Genomic DNA, 17,533 nt, shown 5'->3' on the forward strand with positions numbered 1-17,533 from the left:
CTTTGAGAGTGCACGTGCCATTGCTTTATCGTCTTTAAATATCCTCAGCATTTAAATGCATTTATTTTGTCAGCTTTTAAATGTATCTTTGATTTTGAATCAGTGACTGGAGAATTGCATATGATTTGAATTTGGGATTACAAAAACCTTGCTAGGTATAATACTTTATTTTACTGAGCCAGTTTACCTTTTAAAAAATTATTTATTGCTTTTGAATTTGTAGAAAGGAAAAAATTCAGTTTTTATATTTATCCTGCCTGAAGGCTGTCTTATTAAGCCTCTGATATGAAACACATTTTTTTTTTTCTAAATTTTACATGGATGACATTTTCTTGTGATACACAGTTAAGTAGATTTAACATTTTGGAGGCCTCATACTTACTCTGATATATTTGAAATATTTTCATATTTTAAGTTTTAAATTAGAGTACTAGTTTCTGGCACTGTGGCATTGTAATTTAGAATGGTAGTATCAAAATACTTAATTTATCCTAATTTCTTTGTTGTACTGGATACATTCTGCATTTCAAAAATAATAATTTTTTTCTATTTTACTTCCTAGTCAGGAGAACATTGTGTCCTATTCTAAACAGACTCTGTAAAAGGGTGAAAGTCCTGAATTATGGGCTTTTTAGGGGCCTCAAAGAAGTTGATAGAATGCTAGGATCTACCAACTGTACTTCTCCTTTTGCTTCATTTTATTCCTAGTTCCTAATTATTCTCTTATCTTCCCTCACTCATTTCTTAATTTTTCCTTACTCTTTACTGTATGTTTTCCTAATTAATATTGCCATATCAGGCTAGCCCCTATATTGTTGGGGTTTTTTAAAATTTATTTTGTTTATTTATTTTTGGCTGCTTGGGTCTTTGTTGCTGCGTGTGGGCAGAACTAGTTGTGGCGAGCGGGGGCTCCTCTTCGTTGCGGTGTGCAGGCTTCTCATTGAGGTGGCTTCTCTTGTTGTGGATCACGGGCTCTAGACACGCAGGCTTCAGTAGTTGTGGCATGTGGGCTCAGTAGTTGTGGCACACAGGCTTAGTTTCTCTGCAGCATGTGGGATCTTCCCGGACCAGGGCTTGAATCCGTGTCCCCTGCATTGGCAGGCAGATTCTTAACCACTGCACCACCAGGGAAGTCCCCAACCTCTATATTGTGATTGCCCTAAAAGTTGTGACTTTTAACTAAAAAGTATTTTGAGTCCTTCTTTATGATCATGTTTGGTATTGGTTCTGATTTGATAGTGATTGAGACTGTTGCTTGAGAATACCAAAGTACCTGCTAGTAATATATTTTTGTTTTTTCTAATGACAGTTTACTTAAGCACTTTGGTAAGCATTATCTCCTTTGGTTCAAGAGCTCTAGAAACATCTTGCATCTTGGTTTTGTGGAGGGGGATGAGGCAGTAGTAAGAGAAGAAAGGAACGCAACTTGGAGGTAGAGAAGGAAATGTGTGTAGAAAAGTGCCATCTCTTTGAGGATTGGTATTTCCTCAAATAATTTTATAAATGAAATTGGTTAGTTGGAGGAAGAGAGGAGTAAACGTGTCCATGTACACCTGTAGTAATCTCATGTTTAGCACAGGATATAAAAAGATGAGATATTTTACCTAGTATTGTATCTTCTTGCAGATCTCTTTAGAAGTACATTTTCAGTCCGAAAGATTGTTTGGGTTGTTGTTTCCACGATTAGCTTGTATATTAAACTACAGGGTGGATTTGAGAATAAATTAAATTTCATGGAAACGGAAATTTTAAAATTGGAACTACCAATTAAGAATAAGTGCATGCCTGTAGTAATTATCTTAATTATAACTCTACTTTCCTGGACTAATAATATCAAACTGAGAATGGAGATCTTTAGTTTGACTTTATTCTTACACGTAAAGGAAAGTTAGCTTATGGTGCAACACGTAAAAAGCAGTATGTATTTTTAAAATTTTAAGAGAACTATAATCTTATAATCTGTAAGTGAAGGTTACATTATTACAGAATTTAACAATACTTGAAAAGCACACCCAATTAGAAAATTATAGTGAGATTTTTTTCCTAATTACTAAATATTATAGAAAAAAGTCTTTAATTATGTAAATAATTTTATTCCTTAGGCCGGGTGAGAGCAAAGCTTTCAGCACCACTTGCTGGTATGGGAAATGCCAAGACAGATTCCAGAGGAAGAAGTCGAACAAAAATGGTGTCTCAGTCACAGCGTACGTATTGCCTATTAGTTCTCCCATATTTCTAATATGTTAGGATAAGCGTATTCCTTGTATGTTACTGTGTGAAGAGATTCACCAGTGGAAAAAGACAAAACTAATTTCAAAAAAGACAAGCCACATACTGAGTTCTTGTTCTGTACTTTAGGTTCATCATCACCTGACAAAAATGAAGGTATTTTTTTTTTTCAATGTTTTGGGTCAGTTGTTGTGCATGTTTTGGAATTTTTGGAGTGGGTGTTGTCTTGTCTTTGGTGTGTTATTAGGGCTGCATCATTGATATCTGCACTTAGTAAGAAAAACTTAATCTGCTATGCAGACTTTTGCATGGAGATATTTTAAATAGCACAAATCTTTTAACATTAAGGTTTTCACAGTCTACTCAGAAACTTGTAAATGTGGAAAATTGTGCTTTTTAGAGGCAAAATAATTGCCATACGTTAGCATCAGATCTGGTTGCATCTAGCTAATGTTGTTCAAGGGCAGATATGTGGTATCTTTGTACTCTCCCTAAAATCTGTTAGAATGAAGTTAGCATTTTTGGCAGCTATATACTGATTCATAAAGAGGAAACAAATTGAAATGACCAGTTTTGTTATATTCCTTTTTAAATTTAAGATTTATGTTTTTGCTATTTCATTGGAAGCTGAGTTTCTCATAAGCACAATTATTAAAAAGCACAATTTTGAATTCTAGGTAAAATGAATGATCCATTCCTATATATTCCAGAATAGTAATATATACACTTAAGGCATAATTAATTTCAAAGAGTTCACATTCCTTCTTTATCAAGAGATTTTCCTTAGCACATACCTCTTAGAACAGGAATTTTTTCTAGGGAGGTAATTCTGGGGTTCTTCTATATACTTGGCCATTTTGGAAAGAAATAGATGTAGCTATCTTCCACTGTTGTTTAGGTGACTCTTCCAGGATATAGATGCCCAATTTGTCTGTTTTTTTAACTTGATTCTTGAATCGTCGAATCAGGGAAAGGAGCTGGGCTTAGAGGGGGTCAGGGCAGTGATTAGACGAGTCCGGCCTAGCAGATTGTCCTCTTTCCAAAGTCAAAAAATCTAGACAGAGTAATGATGGGAGCACTCAACAGGAGTCCTAAAAATAAGCAGAAATCCTTAGTAAAATTGGTTTGCAAATTGAGGGTTATTTACAAATAGGAAAACATGGCAAATGCCCTCTGGGTGAGAGCTCTTCTCCCAACCAAATTAGGAATAGATCATACCACATTCTTCCCAGATCTTGTGTATTTTTAGGGTAACTGTTAAAGTAACTTAATCTTTAGCAGTATAGCATAGTAGTTTAGAGCCTTGCTATTCCAAATGGGGTGCCCAGACCAGCATCAGCATCACCTGGGAAATGTACAATCTCATGCCACCACAGATCTACTGAATTCAGTCTTTAACAAGATCATCAAGTGATTTGTGTTACAATCAAGTCTGAGAAGTATTGATTTAGATCATGGATTTGATCCATGGCTTTTCCAGGTTATTTAAAGTTGCTGTATTTCTATATACTTCTACTGTAACCAGTAAAATGAAGAGGATAATCTCACAGGATTGTTGTGAGAATTAAATTAGTATTTTGCCTGAGTACAAAGTATGTGCTATATATTTTAGCTGGTGAAATTGATGTCCTTGTTTTTCTTAACCTAATGTCAACTGAATTTTATACTCCTATTGTGCACTTCTTTGTTGTTATTTCTTATGGACTTCAGGAAGCAAAAATAACGGTGAAGTTAGGAAATTTAAAGCAGAAAGAAAAATAAAGGTAGCAACCAGAAACTGTCTGTATACAGCATCTTAATGATAAAACAATTTTATATGAGATATTTTACTGAGTTCTAAAGTAATACTAAGACTGAACTCATGGCAGAGATTCAAAGTGCTTTGTGTATGTTTTTTTAATATATTACTTAAGGAACTCCCTTTTAAGTGTATTATAACTACTGATCACTTCAAGAGAATATAGAATAATTTTTTTACATTTGGTTTTTCACTTTGAAACCCAATCCACAATACTTGAAATCCTCTCCTAGAGTGTGAGAACATAATGATAGATTTTTAGACCTAGTAGGATTTTAAGATCAGAAGACGTTCCCACCATAAAATCACTTAGATTTTAAATCATATTGGTGAGGTTTTTGTTTATCTGCCTGCTTATTTATTTGAATGACTGTTTTTTTCATTTCAAATTCTTTTGAAAAAAGATATTGTGGCCTTGTATAATTTGATGCAAGTTTCTTTACACATATTTGCACAGAAATATTGCTGTGCTCTCCATCTTCACTTTGCTTTTAAGTAATTCATTAGGGTTTGCATGGTCTTTTCCATATTTTTATATCACCATTTAGGAAAAAAAAAATCTCTTGGGTCAAAGCAGGTATGTTCTGATGGCTAACCAAAAATAAATAAAAACAGACCCAGTGGAGAGACTTCCAGACTTAAATGTTTACGTAAAGATTGTGTCTTTTGTTGTTGGTAGTGACTGATTACGTACAAATGATTGTACAGCCTGTCAGAAATTTTGTCTCTCCACCCCACCCCTCTACTGTTTGGTTTTTTCCCCTGTGTGTCTTAAGAAAGATAAAACCTGTAGCTTTTTCATTTAATTTTTCTTCAGCTAGAAGATGTTGTTCTTCCTTACCTGTAGTTTTAAATTAAATGTTTAAATTATAAAAATTTAAACATTTAATTATTTAGATTTTAGACTATCAGTAGAAGAAAAGCTGAAGAATTTACATTTACTTTTGCACCTTCATTTCATCTGCTTTGTACATGAGTGTCTGATTTCAGTTTATCAGCTAAAAACTACTAAATGTTCTGCTTTTGTTACAGACATCAATGGTTTTGGGATTTTTTTTTAAAGTTTGCTTTTTTTCCTTTAGAATTTTTTATTTTCTAAGAACTGATTAAAGCCTTCTTATTTCCATCTGCCATTCATTTTAAATCTGCTTCTTCCCTCTTCATGGATTATAACCCTTACCCTAATTCTGCCTTTACACTTGTTCAGGATCACAATCTGCTAATACCATTGGTGGTAAGAATATATAGACTTTATGTGTGCATCTATTGTTTGATCACCTATTTTCATTACCAAGAATGGGTTCTATTCAGCAGAAATTCTTAACATTTAATATTATATCATTCTGTAGCCATTATTGGCGTAAAAATCACCAATTATGATTTTTCTTTGACCTGTCCTTATTTATTACCAAAACCCTGGGTTTTTAAAATTATCCATGTTGATGCCACAGATGTAAACATTCAAAAACGAAGGAGTTTTAGTAATGCCTTGAAAACATCTCATAAAAAGTATAAAATGGTAATTTGAAAACTTTAGGCAGCACAAGAGAAATTAGATATCTAATTCCAAACTTCATAAATTAGAGTATTTTCTAGTAGCATGCTATTCCCTAGGTACATCATACTCTTTTTCATCAACTGTGTGGTTTTTCTAGAAGAAATAATTAGCCTTGGTAGTTCTTTTGCTGGGGAAAGAGCCTTGATATTTTCTTCTAAGTACAAATAATTCCAAAATGGGTTGTAGGCACTGTAATTAACACGCTGTTGGTTGGGGCCGGGGCGACCATTGGAGAAGAGCGGGTAATGATTAACACTGCCAATTTTATTTCCCAGGAGAGGGCATGAATGAATTTAAATATATAGAGAGTGAGCTTGCATAGTTTTGATAAAGTCAATAAATCTAGAATAGGTAGCGTGATTACTCTGCTTCTATACTATATGTTTCCTCTCTGCTGAATAGATCCACATTTCAAGGAATTCTCCAGACTCCTACCAACACTGTCACCCCCTAAACTTACATTAGTTTTAACAGAATAACGTGTTGTATGTGTTCAGTTCATAATTTATACTTTTTATATTGTTGCAAGTGTTCCCATAAAATATTCCATCAGCTTATCTTGCATTGTGAGTTTGTAGCATGTTGGGTGTTTGGGTGTTTTGGTGTGTATGTTTAGTTTAGATGCTGCATGGAGAAAATAGGTGCCTTGTGAGTATCTCTAAGGTTATAACTGAAAGAAACTTGATTTAAAGATTCTTCATCTGAAATATCATGAAACAATTCAAATGACTCATCATTTTAAAGTACACTTGTATAATTTCCCTGCAACAATTTAGAATTCCTTCTACACAGATAGTAAATTGCTAACGTCATCGTAAACATTGATTTGTTTTACAGTATTGCTATAACCAGCGGAAGATGAGTTTCATTTTGTGTGCTAATAAAGTTTAGGAATTAAGCATGAGTTTAAATTGTATTCAGGAAGACCATGCCAAGAAAACGGTAGCCAGGGTCACAGATCAGCAGCCCATGAACCACATTCAGCCTGCCTCTATTCGTGTATTATTTGGTCTACACAACATAATAAAAATCAGGACATGTCAAAGCTTTCATTTAAAAAACAAAAAAGTCCCAAAATGTAGCCAGTATTACCTCAAGACAGAGCTGGCTTGAACTAAAATGTCACCACTCCCTGCCTTACATTCAGCACTGCTCCCTGGTTGATGTTCCCTGCTTGTCCCCATTGGCTTTGACTCTTTAATCTTTGCTCTGTGCAAGTGAAGTGTCATTGGGTAAGATTATACCGGGTGAGCAGTGACTGTGGAGAAGTTCCCAGCAAAGAGGAAACGTTGCTTTCATGACGTTTTATTTAAGTGCAAGTTTAACTTTTATAATGCTACCATCCAGAATCTAGAGTTAAATTATACTTTGGAGTTATCTAGTTCATTTTCCTTTTCAATGCAGACAAAAAATATTTTGATTGACAAGGAGCTTATCCCCTTAAACACTAACGCGTGCAATTCTAGTTTAAAAACATGTTTCTTAACTTTTTTTTTAACTCTTACCCCAATCTCTGAGATTTTGTCCAGCTCCCTTTCTCTGTCCCTGACCACGTATCCTTTGTCTTCCAAGACTGAAAATCACTAGTTTAGAAAGGGTCTGCCTTCTTTGACATTTATTTGCCCTTTAGTTGTGTTTTACCCTCAGTATACATCAACTTGGCAGACTGGCCACCCAAGACCCCTTCGCTATTTGAAGGCAAATAGCAAAATGCAAGTTTCTTTTTCAGCTGGCCTAACTTTGTAAACATTTAAAATTAAATCTTGTAAAAATTTTAAAATATACATAGTTGCAAGATAACCTTGTTATGCCCATTTAGAGGCATCTCAGCAGGCAAACTTTTAACAGGAAGCACATTTTCATTACCATATTCTTAACAAAAATGATAGCAATAATAGAATTATTAATTTTTTCCTTTTAAATATATAGCTTTAATATATAGCATTTTAACATATAGCTTTAGCTGCATGAAATGTATTGTTAGATAAGTTTATTTCTTTGGAAATCTTTTCTACTATTTATGTTCTGAAAATCATAATAGTGTTGTCCTTATTAAACATAGCATCTTATACTCCCCAAACTGAAAATATATTTACATGATTTACCATTCAATCCTAGTATATATAGTATACCTTTTTATTCCAGGTTTTGAGTATATATAAACCTTCCTCAGTCTAACTCCTTTGAACTTAGAACTGCCATTCCATCACAGTTTTCTCAGGTGTACTTCTTGAATTTTTATCCTTTCAACAAGTTCTCTTGGAGTTCATATCTTAACATTTGTATGTGTGTTTGGTGTTTAGCTGGCAGCCGGTCTGGGTCTCCGGGAAGAGTTCTGACCACAACAGCCCTCTCCACTGTGAGCTCTGGTGTTCAAAGAGTCCTGGTCAATTCAGCCTCAGCACAGAAGAGAAGCAAGATACCACGAAGCCAGGGCTGTAGCAGAGAGGCTAGTCCATCTAGGCTCTCAGTGGGTAAGATTTTTGTGCAGAACTTGGGATCTTGTATTTCTTTAGTATTTCAGGCATTGAAGACTTCAATTTAGGCACTTTAAGTTAGAGAAAAACAACTTAAAATTCAAGGACAACTGAAATATAGGTTAAAAATGGAATTAGATATCTTATCTTAAAAGTATAATTCATTTATATTTTAAATCTTTTTATTTTAGAAAAATATCATTTTACTCTTCTAATCACATACAAACTAGAAGACTGTATTCAAGAATTTTAATTGTATTCCTGGTAATGCTTCATCAAGAAAAGTTTCTTCTCAACCTTAGAAAAAACTTATTTATTAGTTTTTAAGAAAGAAAAGAATAGGGACTTATCTGCTGATCCAGTGGTTGAGACTCTGCACTTCCACTGCAGGGGGCATGGTTTCGATCCCTGGTCGGGGAACTAAGATCCCGCATGCTGCATGGAGTGGCCAAAAAAAAAAAAAAAGAAACAAAGAAAGAAAAGAATAAAACCAAAATATCAAAAATACAAACTCTATCTCCTGTTTACTCCCCTTCTGTGCTGCTGTTGCTTCATACCAGCCCGAAGCAGTCGTATTCCTCGACCAAGTGTGAGCCAAGGGTGCAGCCGGGAAGCCAGTCGGGAGAGCAGCAGGGATACGAGTCCTGTTCGCTCTTTTCAGCCCCTTGGTAAGTGTTTGGGCAGGTGTGAGGCATATTGCTTCACTGTTGTGTTCCTACCATCTGATAACCTCAACACACCCTGGATTTAGTTGATGATTTCTTCAACTGTATCTTTTCCTCTGTCTCTTTTCTTTTTAAGGACAGTCAGAGGGAAATTATATGTTTGGGCAATTCCTTTGACATTTATCTGTCTTAAATGAGCAAGTTAGACATTGGATAAACAAATTGCCTTCATAATCAAGTAAATATCATACAGATTTAAACTACAGAATATTGAATTCAAGATTTTTCTTAACAAATCTCCCTATAAAATTTAAAGACAATATTTAAATATTTACTCTTAAGTGAAATATGGACTATTTAGTTTGATAAAAATAAAGACTTTTGTCCTTTTTAGCAGAAATATTAACATTTCACCTTAGATATTTCAGATACTAGAAAGAATGAACTTATTAAAATAGGAGGGATTAATATTTTTACAGTATTTTACAATTTAACAACATTTCCCATGCATTAGCTTCTATCATGTCATTGCTGTGAAACCTGTCTGTCCCTGATTATAGAGATTTTATTATACCCTTGATTATAATACTATATTTACCTCAATTATAAAAATATTAAATGATTTTTAAAAAACTAAATATTTTAGAGTAATTGGAGAGGCAGAAAATCTTTAGAATTTCTGTGTGGTCCTCAGCATTTTAACTAATACTTTGTTTATATGCACTTACTTATAGCCATTTCAGGTTTTTTCCTTTAATTCCATAAAATGTAGGTTACTGTAATACTTAAGAGAGTTGCACTTCAGACTTTGTGATACTTATGTAGAACATAGTTCCACTCATTATTTATTGGAATTATTATTTCCTTCAATAGACACGTTAGTATAGAATTTCTAGAGATTAATTTCTAGTTCTTTGGGCCATTTGGCTCAACCATATCGCTACTAGACTATCCTGTACTGACCCTTTGAGCTAGGAACTCAGGCAGGGGTATCCTCAACCCTTGTTTGTGTTCCAGTCCCAGGTGCCAAAGAGTTTCCTTCTATACTCTGCCAGAGGTAGATTTAGTTCATGTACAATATACAGTAGGCTTAGTCTGTAGAGTATCCATGTATGTGTGTGTATACATGCACACACACATACATATACATATATATATGGTACATCCTCATGCATATGTGTTTAAAAATGAAATAAATCTTACATTTGTATACAGTAAGCATGCCACCTTGAAGAGTCAAAGGAAATAGAGTGGGTGTGTGATAGTTTAAGAGCATATGTTCTAGGGTCAGATGGCCTGGTTGATACCCCAGCTCTGTAGCTGTTTTATACCTGGGTTTTTCCTTATCTGTAAAGCTAGAATAATAATAGCATGTAGTTCTTAGCATTGCTTTGAAGACACTGTAAAGGAGAGAATACATGAAAACTGTCCCTCAGAGCAGTGTTTACACACGGTGAGCACGTGGTTATCACGGTCATCGTCACTGCTGCAACTGCTCTTCCCAGTCTTCGCCCTGGAACAGTGCTTGCTTACCTACAGTTAGTTGTGTGACACATCAGTGGCAAGGATCTTAGGTTTTTTTAACAGTATAATACTTATATTTATATAATGTACAATTAGTAGAAAATGTGAGATATCGGGAAGAAACAAAAATAGGTTTCTGTACCATTTAAAAGTGTACAATAGTCAGAGATTAGAGGAAATTTATAACCAACTTCTAATTACTTAAAAAATAAACATGTTAATGTGCCTTTTTTTTAAAACATCTTTACTGGAGTATAATTGCTTTACAATGTTGTGTTAGTTTCTGCTTTATAACAAAGTAAGAACTTATACATATATCCCCCATCCCCTCCCTTTTGCTCCCTCCCACCCTCCCTATCCCACTCCTCTAGGTGGTCATGCCTAATTTTTAAAGAGATACGTTGTTTAGTCATTGATCTAGATTTATCTCAAAGCTGCCATTTGGCAATTTAAATCATTTAAATTTTATTATTAAAGGAGGCAGTTTTCCCAATTGTGATGAAACATCCTATTTGGTTTAAAGGTGGTTAAACCTTTTAATCATATAGTTTTAGAAGAATTGAATTTTGTAGCCCTTTATTTACATATGGATATTGCATAGTAAAGGTAGCAGATTAGTCCTGTTTATTACACAGAGATGAAGATAGCATTCCCAGAAATCAGATTGTCCTTTTCATTCCCATTTTCTGCCATATTTGCCTACATTTTTCTCTTTCTTTATTTGGTGAATCCTTTTGTCACCTCTGACTTGAATATGGCCATTCAGCAGATGAATCCCATAGCTTGCCATTTATTCAGTTGTAACACAAGGCCAGCATCAGGGTCCTAAAACACCAGAAATAAATCAGGGCTAAACAAAGATGAACTCTGGAACTCACACTCTTAGTTTCCATCTGTTTCTGGAACCCAGATTCAAAAAAAGGCTTACATTATTACAAGCACATGAGTGTTATCTTCAGCCACAGATAGCTATTGATTTCAAAAGGTTTTCAAAATTTTTTCATCTATTAAAGCATTTCCATATTGCTTCAACTCTTCCTTATCATTTTAGAAATTATTCTGTTGGGTAAAATTAAAACTATATATTAGTATGTTTTACTAATGATACCAATCACCTTTCAGGATCTGTTAAACATTTTATGCAACATTCTCTCTTTAATCCTATCTCTCAATCTTTTTGATCATTTTCTTACTCATTAAGGTCCTGTGGCAAAGGAAAGAGTAATTCATGTAATAAAAGTATTTTAACTGTTCTCATTAATATATCTGAAGCAGAGTAACTTTTAAAATGAGTAATATGTTTCATTAAATAATAAAATGATTTTTTCCTGGCTTATTTGTTTGTGTGTGTAAGAAAAAGACTGACTTTATGATGTTATGAAAATCAAGATTTTAAGATCTAAAATTTTAAATATCCTAAATTTAGATTTAGAGAGATGTCATAAATATAAGAAGTCACAAGTTTCTAGGTTTTTTGATTAAATTGTTAATACTCCCCTTTTTTGGTGCTCAAAATATGCTTTGATATTTAAATAATCTACTGAATGCAGAACTTATATACTGTGAACCATTATAGAAAACATTTATGTTAACATAAATGAGGTATGTTATCTTTTAAACAATGTAAAGATGGTATGTGTACTATTTAAGAGCAAAGGCCTTGAAAGACTACAAATGCTGAGGTGTGGCCTTGATCAAATTAATTAACTTTTCTCTGTGCTTTAGTTTAGCTATTTGTAAAATTGAATAGCAACAACTGCCTCACTGGGTTCAGGATTAGAGGAGATGGGATTATTATTGGTTATTATTTACCATAGTGGTTTTTTTTTTGAAACTACAGTGTTCATTTTTTTGTCTCATGCTTGTACTTTTGACATTTCCTTCCATTTGAATACTTACTTTTTTGTCTCCTGTGAGCTTATGTCTGTCCCCTTAGGTGTAAGATCTGTTGTGTGTCAAGGAAGATATTGCAATGCAAGTGTTCAGTTGCCCTAGTCTAAGGCAATATTCTGATCCTTAACTATTAATAGTAATACCATTGTGAACTAACTCTCCTTGCCTGACTGTAGTGCTGCCACTATTCCTTGTTTCTGTAGTAATAGATGAGGTTTGTATGGTCCTGTTATTCCAGCCTCCAGACACCATTCCAGATCTACTGGTGCCCTCTACGCCCCCGATGTGTATGGGGCCTCAGGTGAAGGATGAGTACATTTTCACTATCATCTGTGCATTCATCTTAAGTTTTTTGTCCTTGTCAGTTTCCATTGAGTAATCATGTTTTAAAATTGATTTGTTTTATTTACATTTAATTTGTTGGAGAATAAGTCATTTGTGGGTTTTTAAAAAAATTTTCCCCCAAGTAACTTTTTTCCCTTTGGCAATCTTATTTGAACATTTTTCTCACTGGAGATGGGCATTTTTCTTTTGTATAACCTAAGTTATATCATTTTAAAATATAAAAATTGTTTTATGTTCTCAGTTATGTACTTCATCTTTGTATATATGTTTAAAAAAAAAACCAAAATGGTGGATGAAGTGTTTTAATTGTAAATGATGATATGTTGTAGACAGTAGTTGAGAGGAAGAACCCATCTATGGTTTGTCTTTACATACCTCAGAGTGTCGGGCAATAGTAGGTCCTTGACAAATATCAAATGATACATCTTAGTTACAGAATGGATCAGCCTGTCTTGAAAGAGAAGAGATAATAATTGGAGGGGTTTTCCCTTGTAAATTCCTGGCGTGCCTTCCTTGAGCTCCCTAATCGTTACTGGTTTGAGAATTGATCTTTGTTCTGGGCTACTCTGTGGCTCAAGCAAACAGATGAGATTTGCCTGACTGATAGAGCTAGATTAATTACAGGGCTATAGACTTGCAAGCCCTTAGTTGGCCAGCCATGCTTTCTTCTATCTTCTGGTGAAAAGTATATCATAGCTACTATTCTTTAAATTTACTTCCCACACACTGTCAGTGCTTTTAATTGCCTTTGCCCTTTTATTTGACTAAAAATAAATGTACCCAGAGAATACAGTATTGCTTTTAAAATGCTTTGCCCCATTGGTTTTTTTTCCTCCTCTTAAGGATCTTAAAGTTTCCAACGTGACCCTGTTACATTTATGGCCCTCTCAAAGCTATTTTCCTTCTTCTGATGAATTAGGTCCAGGGTATGGGATCAGCCAATCAAGCCGACTGTCATCCTCTGTCAGTGCCATGCGAGTCCTGAACACAGGTTCCGACGTGGAGGAGGCAGTAGCAGATGCCTTGGTACTTTTCTCCATTTCCTTATCTTTACAGATGTTCCAACTGTGAAACTAATGTATGAGTGAGCCAATCCACAAGTGTGGGAAAGGAGATGGGAAAATTCTTGGTATTAAATCTAGGAAGATCAAATGTGGGCAATGTAAAAAGCAAAACAGTATAATTAATTCTTGATCTTTATTAATTGCCAAATTTTTAAGCCAGGGCCCATAGTAATTGATGTGATGTCAGGAATATAAATATTGATATTGTTAATATGGTGATGTTTTTTATGTACTGTAATACACTGAGAATAAAGGCAGATAGATTAGTATATAAATATGTACACTACAAGTATGTAATTTCAAGTTTAGCTTAACCTTGGGTATTTAGGGATTGTTTTAGTTTGGGGTACAGTTTTGTTTAGTCTTTATTTATTTGTATTTTCTGAGCTGAGAGAAAGTACACCTTCAAAACAAATTATATTTAAGATATCTTTCTGGCTCTTTATACCTGACACATTAAACAGTGAGGCTTAAAAACATAATCCGTAGATCTATGATGGTTTGTCAGAAGAGTGCTGTTCAGATATCACTGTGGTTTTTCTCACTTAAAATTATGAAGGAAGTATTAGAAACAGTGATTATAATTGCTTTTTCCTTTTTCCCAAGTCAATTCAACATCATAATTTCTCTTTCAAGTTATGATATTAATCCTATATTTGAGAAGTAAGCATTTACTCAGTTTTTTACACAGAACTTATAAAGGTGTCATCTTTGTTTTGAAATTTAAAAATACATGATGCCTTTTAAAACCACATATCACCTCTTAACCAGTGTTGATACAATATTTGCCACATATATTTGAAAAACAAGTTTTTAAAAATATTCATTGATCATAGCTATAATATATTAAATGTAATCACGTGCAGTTCTGTTCTAACAGTCTGTATGTGCTGAATTTTTCTCTTTACCTTAGCCATCTGATTTTTCTAATCAATACAACTAAGTAGGAACTTTGTTCTCTTGAGCTTGGGACATATTGATCACATCTTCTTCTGGTGATATTAAATTAGTCATACGTTTTAAATTTACTATTCCTCATCAGTGTATTTCTCAAATTATGTTTTTTAGTTTCTTGTAAATGGATGATTTACTAGTTAAATTCTGCTCGCATAAATTTTATGAATTGAATGGATTATTCTTGAACTATTACTTGTTATAAGATGTTGTATTTGATTTATATGAGGAATATTTAGCCACCAGGGCTAAAAGCTGAATCCCAATCATTTGACTGTGAATACTTCCATTATTTGCATAACAGATATTCCAGTTATAACTATCAGTTTTTAGGAAAAGACTATCCAACTATTAAGTCTAATTGGACCTAGGGAAAATCATAGAAATAAAATTAACTTTGGAAACAACAAAAGGATCCAAATAGGAAGAAGACTTGAGTATCTTTGGAAAACTGGTTATGGGAGTATTTCTGTAGCTTAGATTTTTTTCTTTGGACTAAAGGATATTGACAAGTTAAAGATATATTCTCCTAATAAGCAGTTCTTATGTATCTATATATTTTAAAAGTTAATGTTTCTAATTATGGGCATTGTTTATGCCTACTTCACTGTGCTGTTTAGCAAAATGTTTTTCATTATTTTCAATTTTTCTCTTTAAAAATCTGCTCTCAGCTCTTAGGAGACATACGGACTAAGGTATAGACATTGCTGTTTTCTGACATCTTATGATACCATAACTTTTTTTTCTTTCCTTCATCAGTTTAACAGATGATAGTCTTCTATAAAAAATTCAAATGGAAGTAATAAAATCCTTAGATACACATCATTTTTCTGTATATATGATTATATGATTATCAGCAGGGAGATAGTGCTTAAACAGAGTGTCCTATGGGGGTTCTCATCCTTTAAGCCTGATTACTTTATACAAATGCGATGATGTCATCGACACTGATGTCTATAACAAAACTGGTCTTGAAGACCAACACAGGAAATACCACATTTTTGCCATTCTAAATTAAGTTGGTGCCTCTAAAATCAATTTAGTGATGGGAATGTCATTATAAAACTATTTTTAATTGAGTTCAAATTATATTCCTTTTAGATTTTAAACTTGGAGAATTTAAGTCACCTGGAGCTGTGTAAAATTATTGTGCTTAAATGTTTCTTAGAAATATCCACTGCTCACCAGCCTAAATTCAAATATCAGGTTACATAAAGATTTATAATTCTTCCAAAGAAATCTCAAATAAGCTATTTATTCTGTCTCATTTCACTTTTAATATTCAAAGTAAAATTAGCAGTTACATTTATTAAATAATAAGCTTCAGATGTAAAGAAATCAAAGGAATCTAAATATGCTTTCTCATAAATATTGAAATAGACAGTATAGACACATTGGGAAGAACATGGAGGACCCTCCAGGAGCTTGCCTCCTAAAAGGAAGAGTAAGCAAAACAGGCTCTCATCATTCTCTGTATTTTACTTCTCTAGGAAATGTCAGGGTTGCGTACAAGAGAAGAAAGAGTGGCAAGACAAGTGATAGTAGAAGTGAAAGGAGAATAGAGGAAAGAGAAGGTTGAGAGAAAAAAATAGAACTTTACATGGGGAAAAATGTTTTTCTGATCCATTGCCCATTTTCTGATCCATTCTCATCCTTTAAAAAGGTAGTAATTTCTTCTTAACAACTCAGAATTTTAGTACAGAGTCCATTCGTTTATACTCTTGTAGTTCTTTTTGGTTTTCCAGAAAAAAGAAAGGGAAGAACCCCATGTTTTTAGTGCTCCCCACTTTACATATCTGACTTCCATACAGTAGTCTTATTCTGCTTTTATCACTCGCCATAGTTAAAGAATATTTCATCATCTACTAACTCCTAAAACATGTTTTTTGAAGAAAAACTAAATATCAACATTTTATTATTACAATGATTAGCAGCATGCTTTACACTGATTTTTAAACAAAAACCAGTCTTTTTATGGTCAGTAGAAATTTGTGAAATACCAGCATATTATTTTAGCTACCACTAATGAGAGTCTTTATGTGTAACAGAAAAAACCTGCTCGAAGAAGATATGAATCATATGGGATGCATTCAGATGATGATGCCAACAGCGATGCGTCCAGTGCTTGTTCAGAACGCTCCTATAGCTCTCGGAATGGTAGTATTCCTACATACATGAGGCAGACAGAAGATGTGGCAGAAGTCCTCAACAGATGTGCTAGCTCCAACTGGTCAGAAAGGAAAGAAGGCCTCCTGGGTCTGCAGAACTTACTAAAAAATCAGAGAACGCTAAGGTGAGTTATACTGTCTTTAAAATAATTGTCCTGTCTGGTTAGGACAGGACAATTGACTTGACTTGACTTTTTCATAACACTTTAAAGATACTGGTATGGGCTCATATGTGTCCTGAATTCAGAAGGTGGCATCAAAATATTTTCCCAAGCCTTAATCCTTTAGGACCATCTATACTATTGTTACTTTTAAAAGTTTTAATTAACTTGCTCTATTTAAAGAAACTTTCTAAAAGGAAACTTTTTATTCACAAATAGATGTTAAATGAAAAATGTTATTAATTTTTTTAATGAAAATAAATAATAAAATATGCATAATATTAAAGCTGACTCATTATTAAAATTCATTCCTGATAAGTTTTTCAGTGAGATGAAAGAATATTTATGCTCACTTGGAAATGAAGGTATATTCTTGATGTTTGTGTAATATTTGGATCTTGATATAATATGAAATGGATTTGGAGTGAATTTCTCTAAGAACAGAAATTTAGGGACTTCCCTGGTGGTCCAGTGGTTAAGACTCCACGCTTGCACTGCAGTGAGTGTGGGTTTGATCCCTGGTCGGGGAACTAAGATCCCCCATACTGTGTGGTGTGGCCAAAAAATAAATAAAGTTAAAAAAAAAAAGTTTATATTGGTTTTTAGTTGGGTTTGATTCGGTTTCCTTTCCTAATGGCTTTTGCTTGCTTTTCCTCTCTAAATTCTTTTATTTTTTTTAATGTATTTTATCTATTTT

At 33.7% G+C, this 17,533-nt stretch overlaps 1 protein-coding gene across 23 annotated transcripts in view; it reads left to right on the forward strand.

The window, feature by feature from the left end:
- Positions 1-17,533, forward strand: part of CLASP2 (cytoplasmic linker associated protein 2) — a 178,020-nt gene that overhangs the window by 113,727 nt on the left and 46,760 nt on the right. For 8 of the 23 annotated variants that reach the window (XM_060162436.1, XM_060162421.1, XM_060162424.1 and 5 more), the window contains 7 exons: positions 2,103-2,204; positions 2,359-2,385; positions 7,889-8,059; positions 8,623-8,730; positions 12,383-12,445; positions 13,409-13,515; positions 16,556-16,800. In XM_060162436.1, the coding sequence (XP_060018419.1) occupies positions 2,103-2,204; positions 2,359-2,385; positions 7,889-8,059; positions 8,623-8,730; positions 12,383-12,445; positions 13,409-13,515; positions 16,556-16,800 (823 nt within the window). The remainder of the gene's footprint in view (positions 1-2,102; positions 2,205-2,358; positions 2,386-7,888; positions 8,060-8,622; positions 8,731-12,382; positions 12,446-13,408; positions 13,516-16,555; positions 16,801-17,533) is intronic. The other 15 variants (XM_060162428.1, XM_060162431.1, XM_060162432.1 and 12 more) reach the window with 3 other exon arrangements.

This window comes from Lagenorhynchus albirostris, chromosome 10 (assembly GCF_949774975.1).
Source record: "Lagenorhynchus albirostris chromosome 10, mLagAlb1.1, whole genome shotgun sequence".
NCBI classification, from domain to species: Eukaryota; Metazoa; Chordata; class Mammalia; order Artiodactyla; family Delphinidae; genus Lagenorhynchus; species Lagenorhynchus albirostris.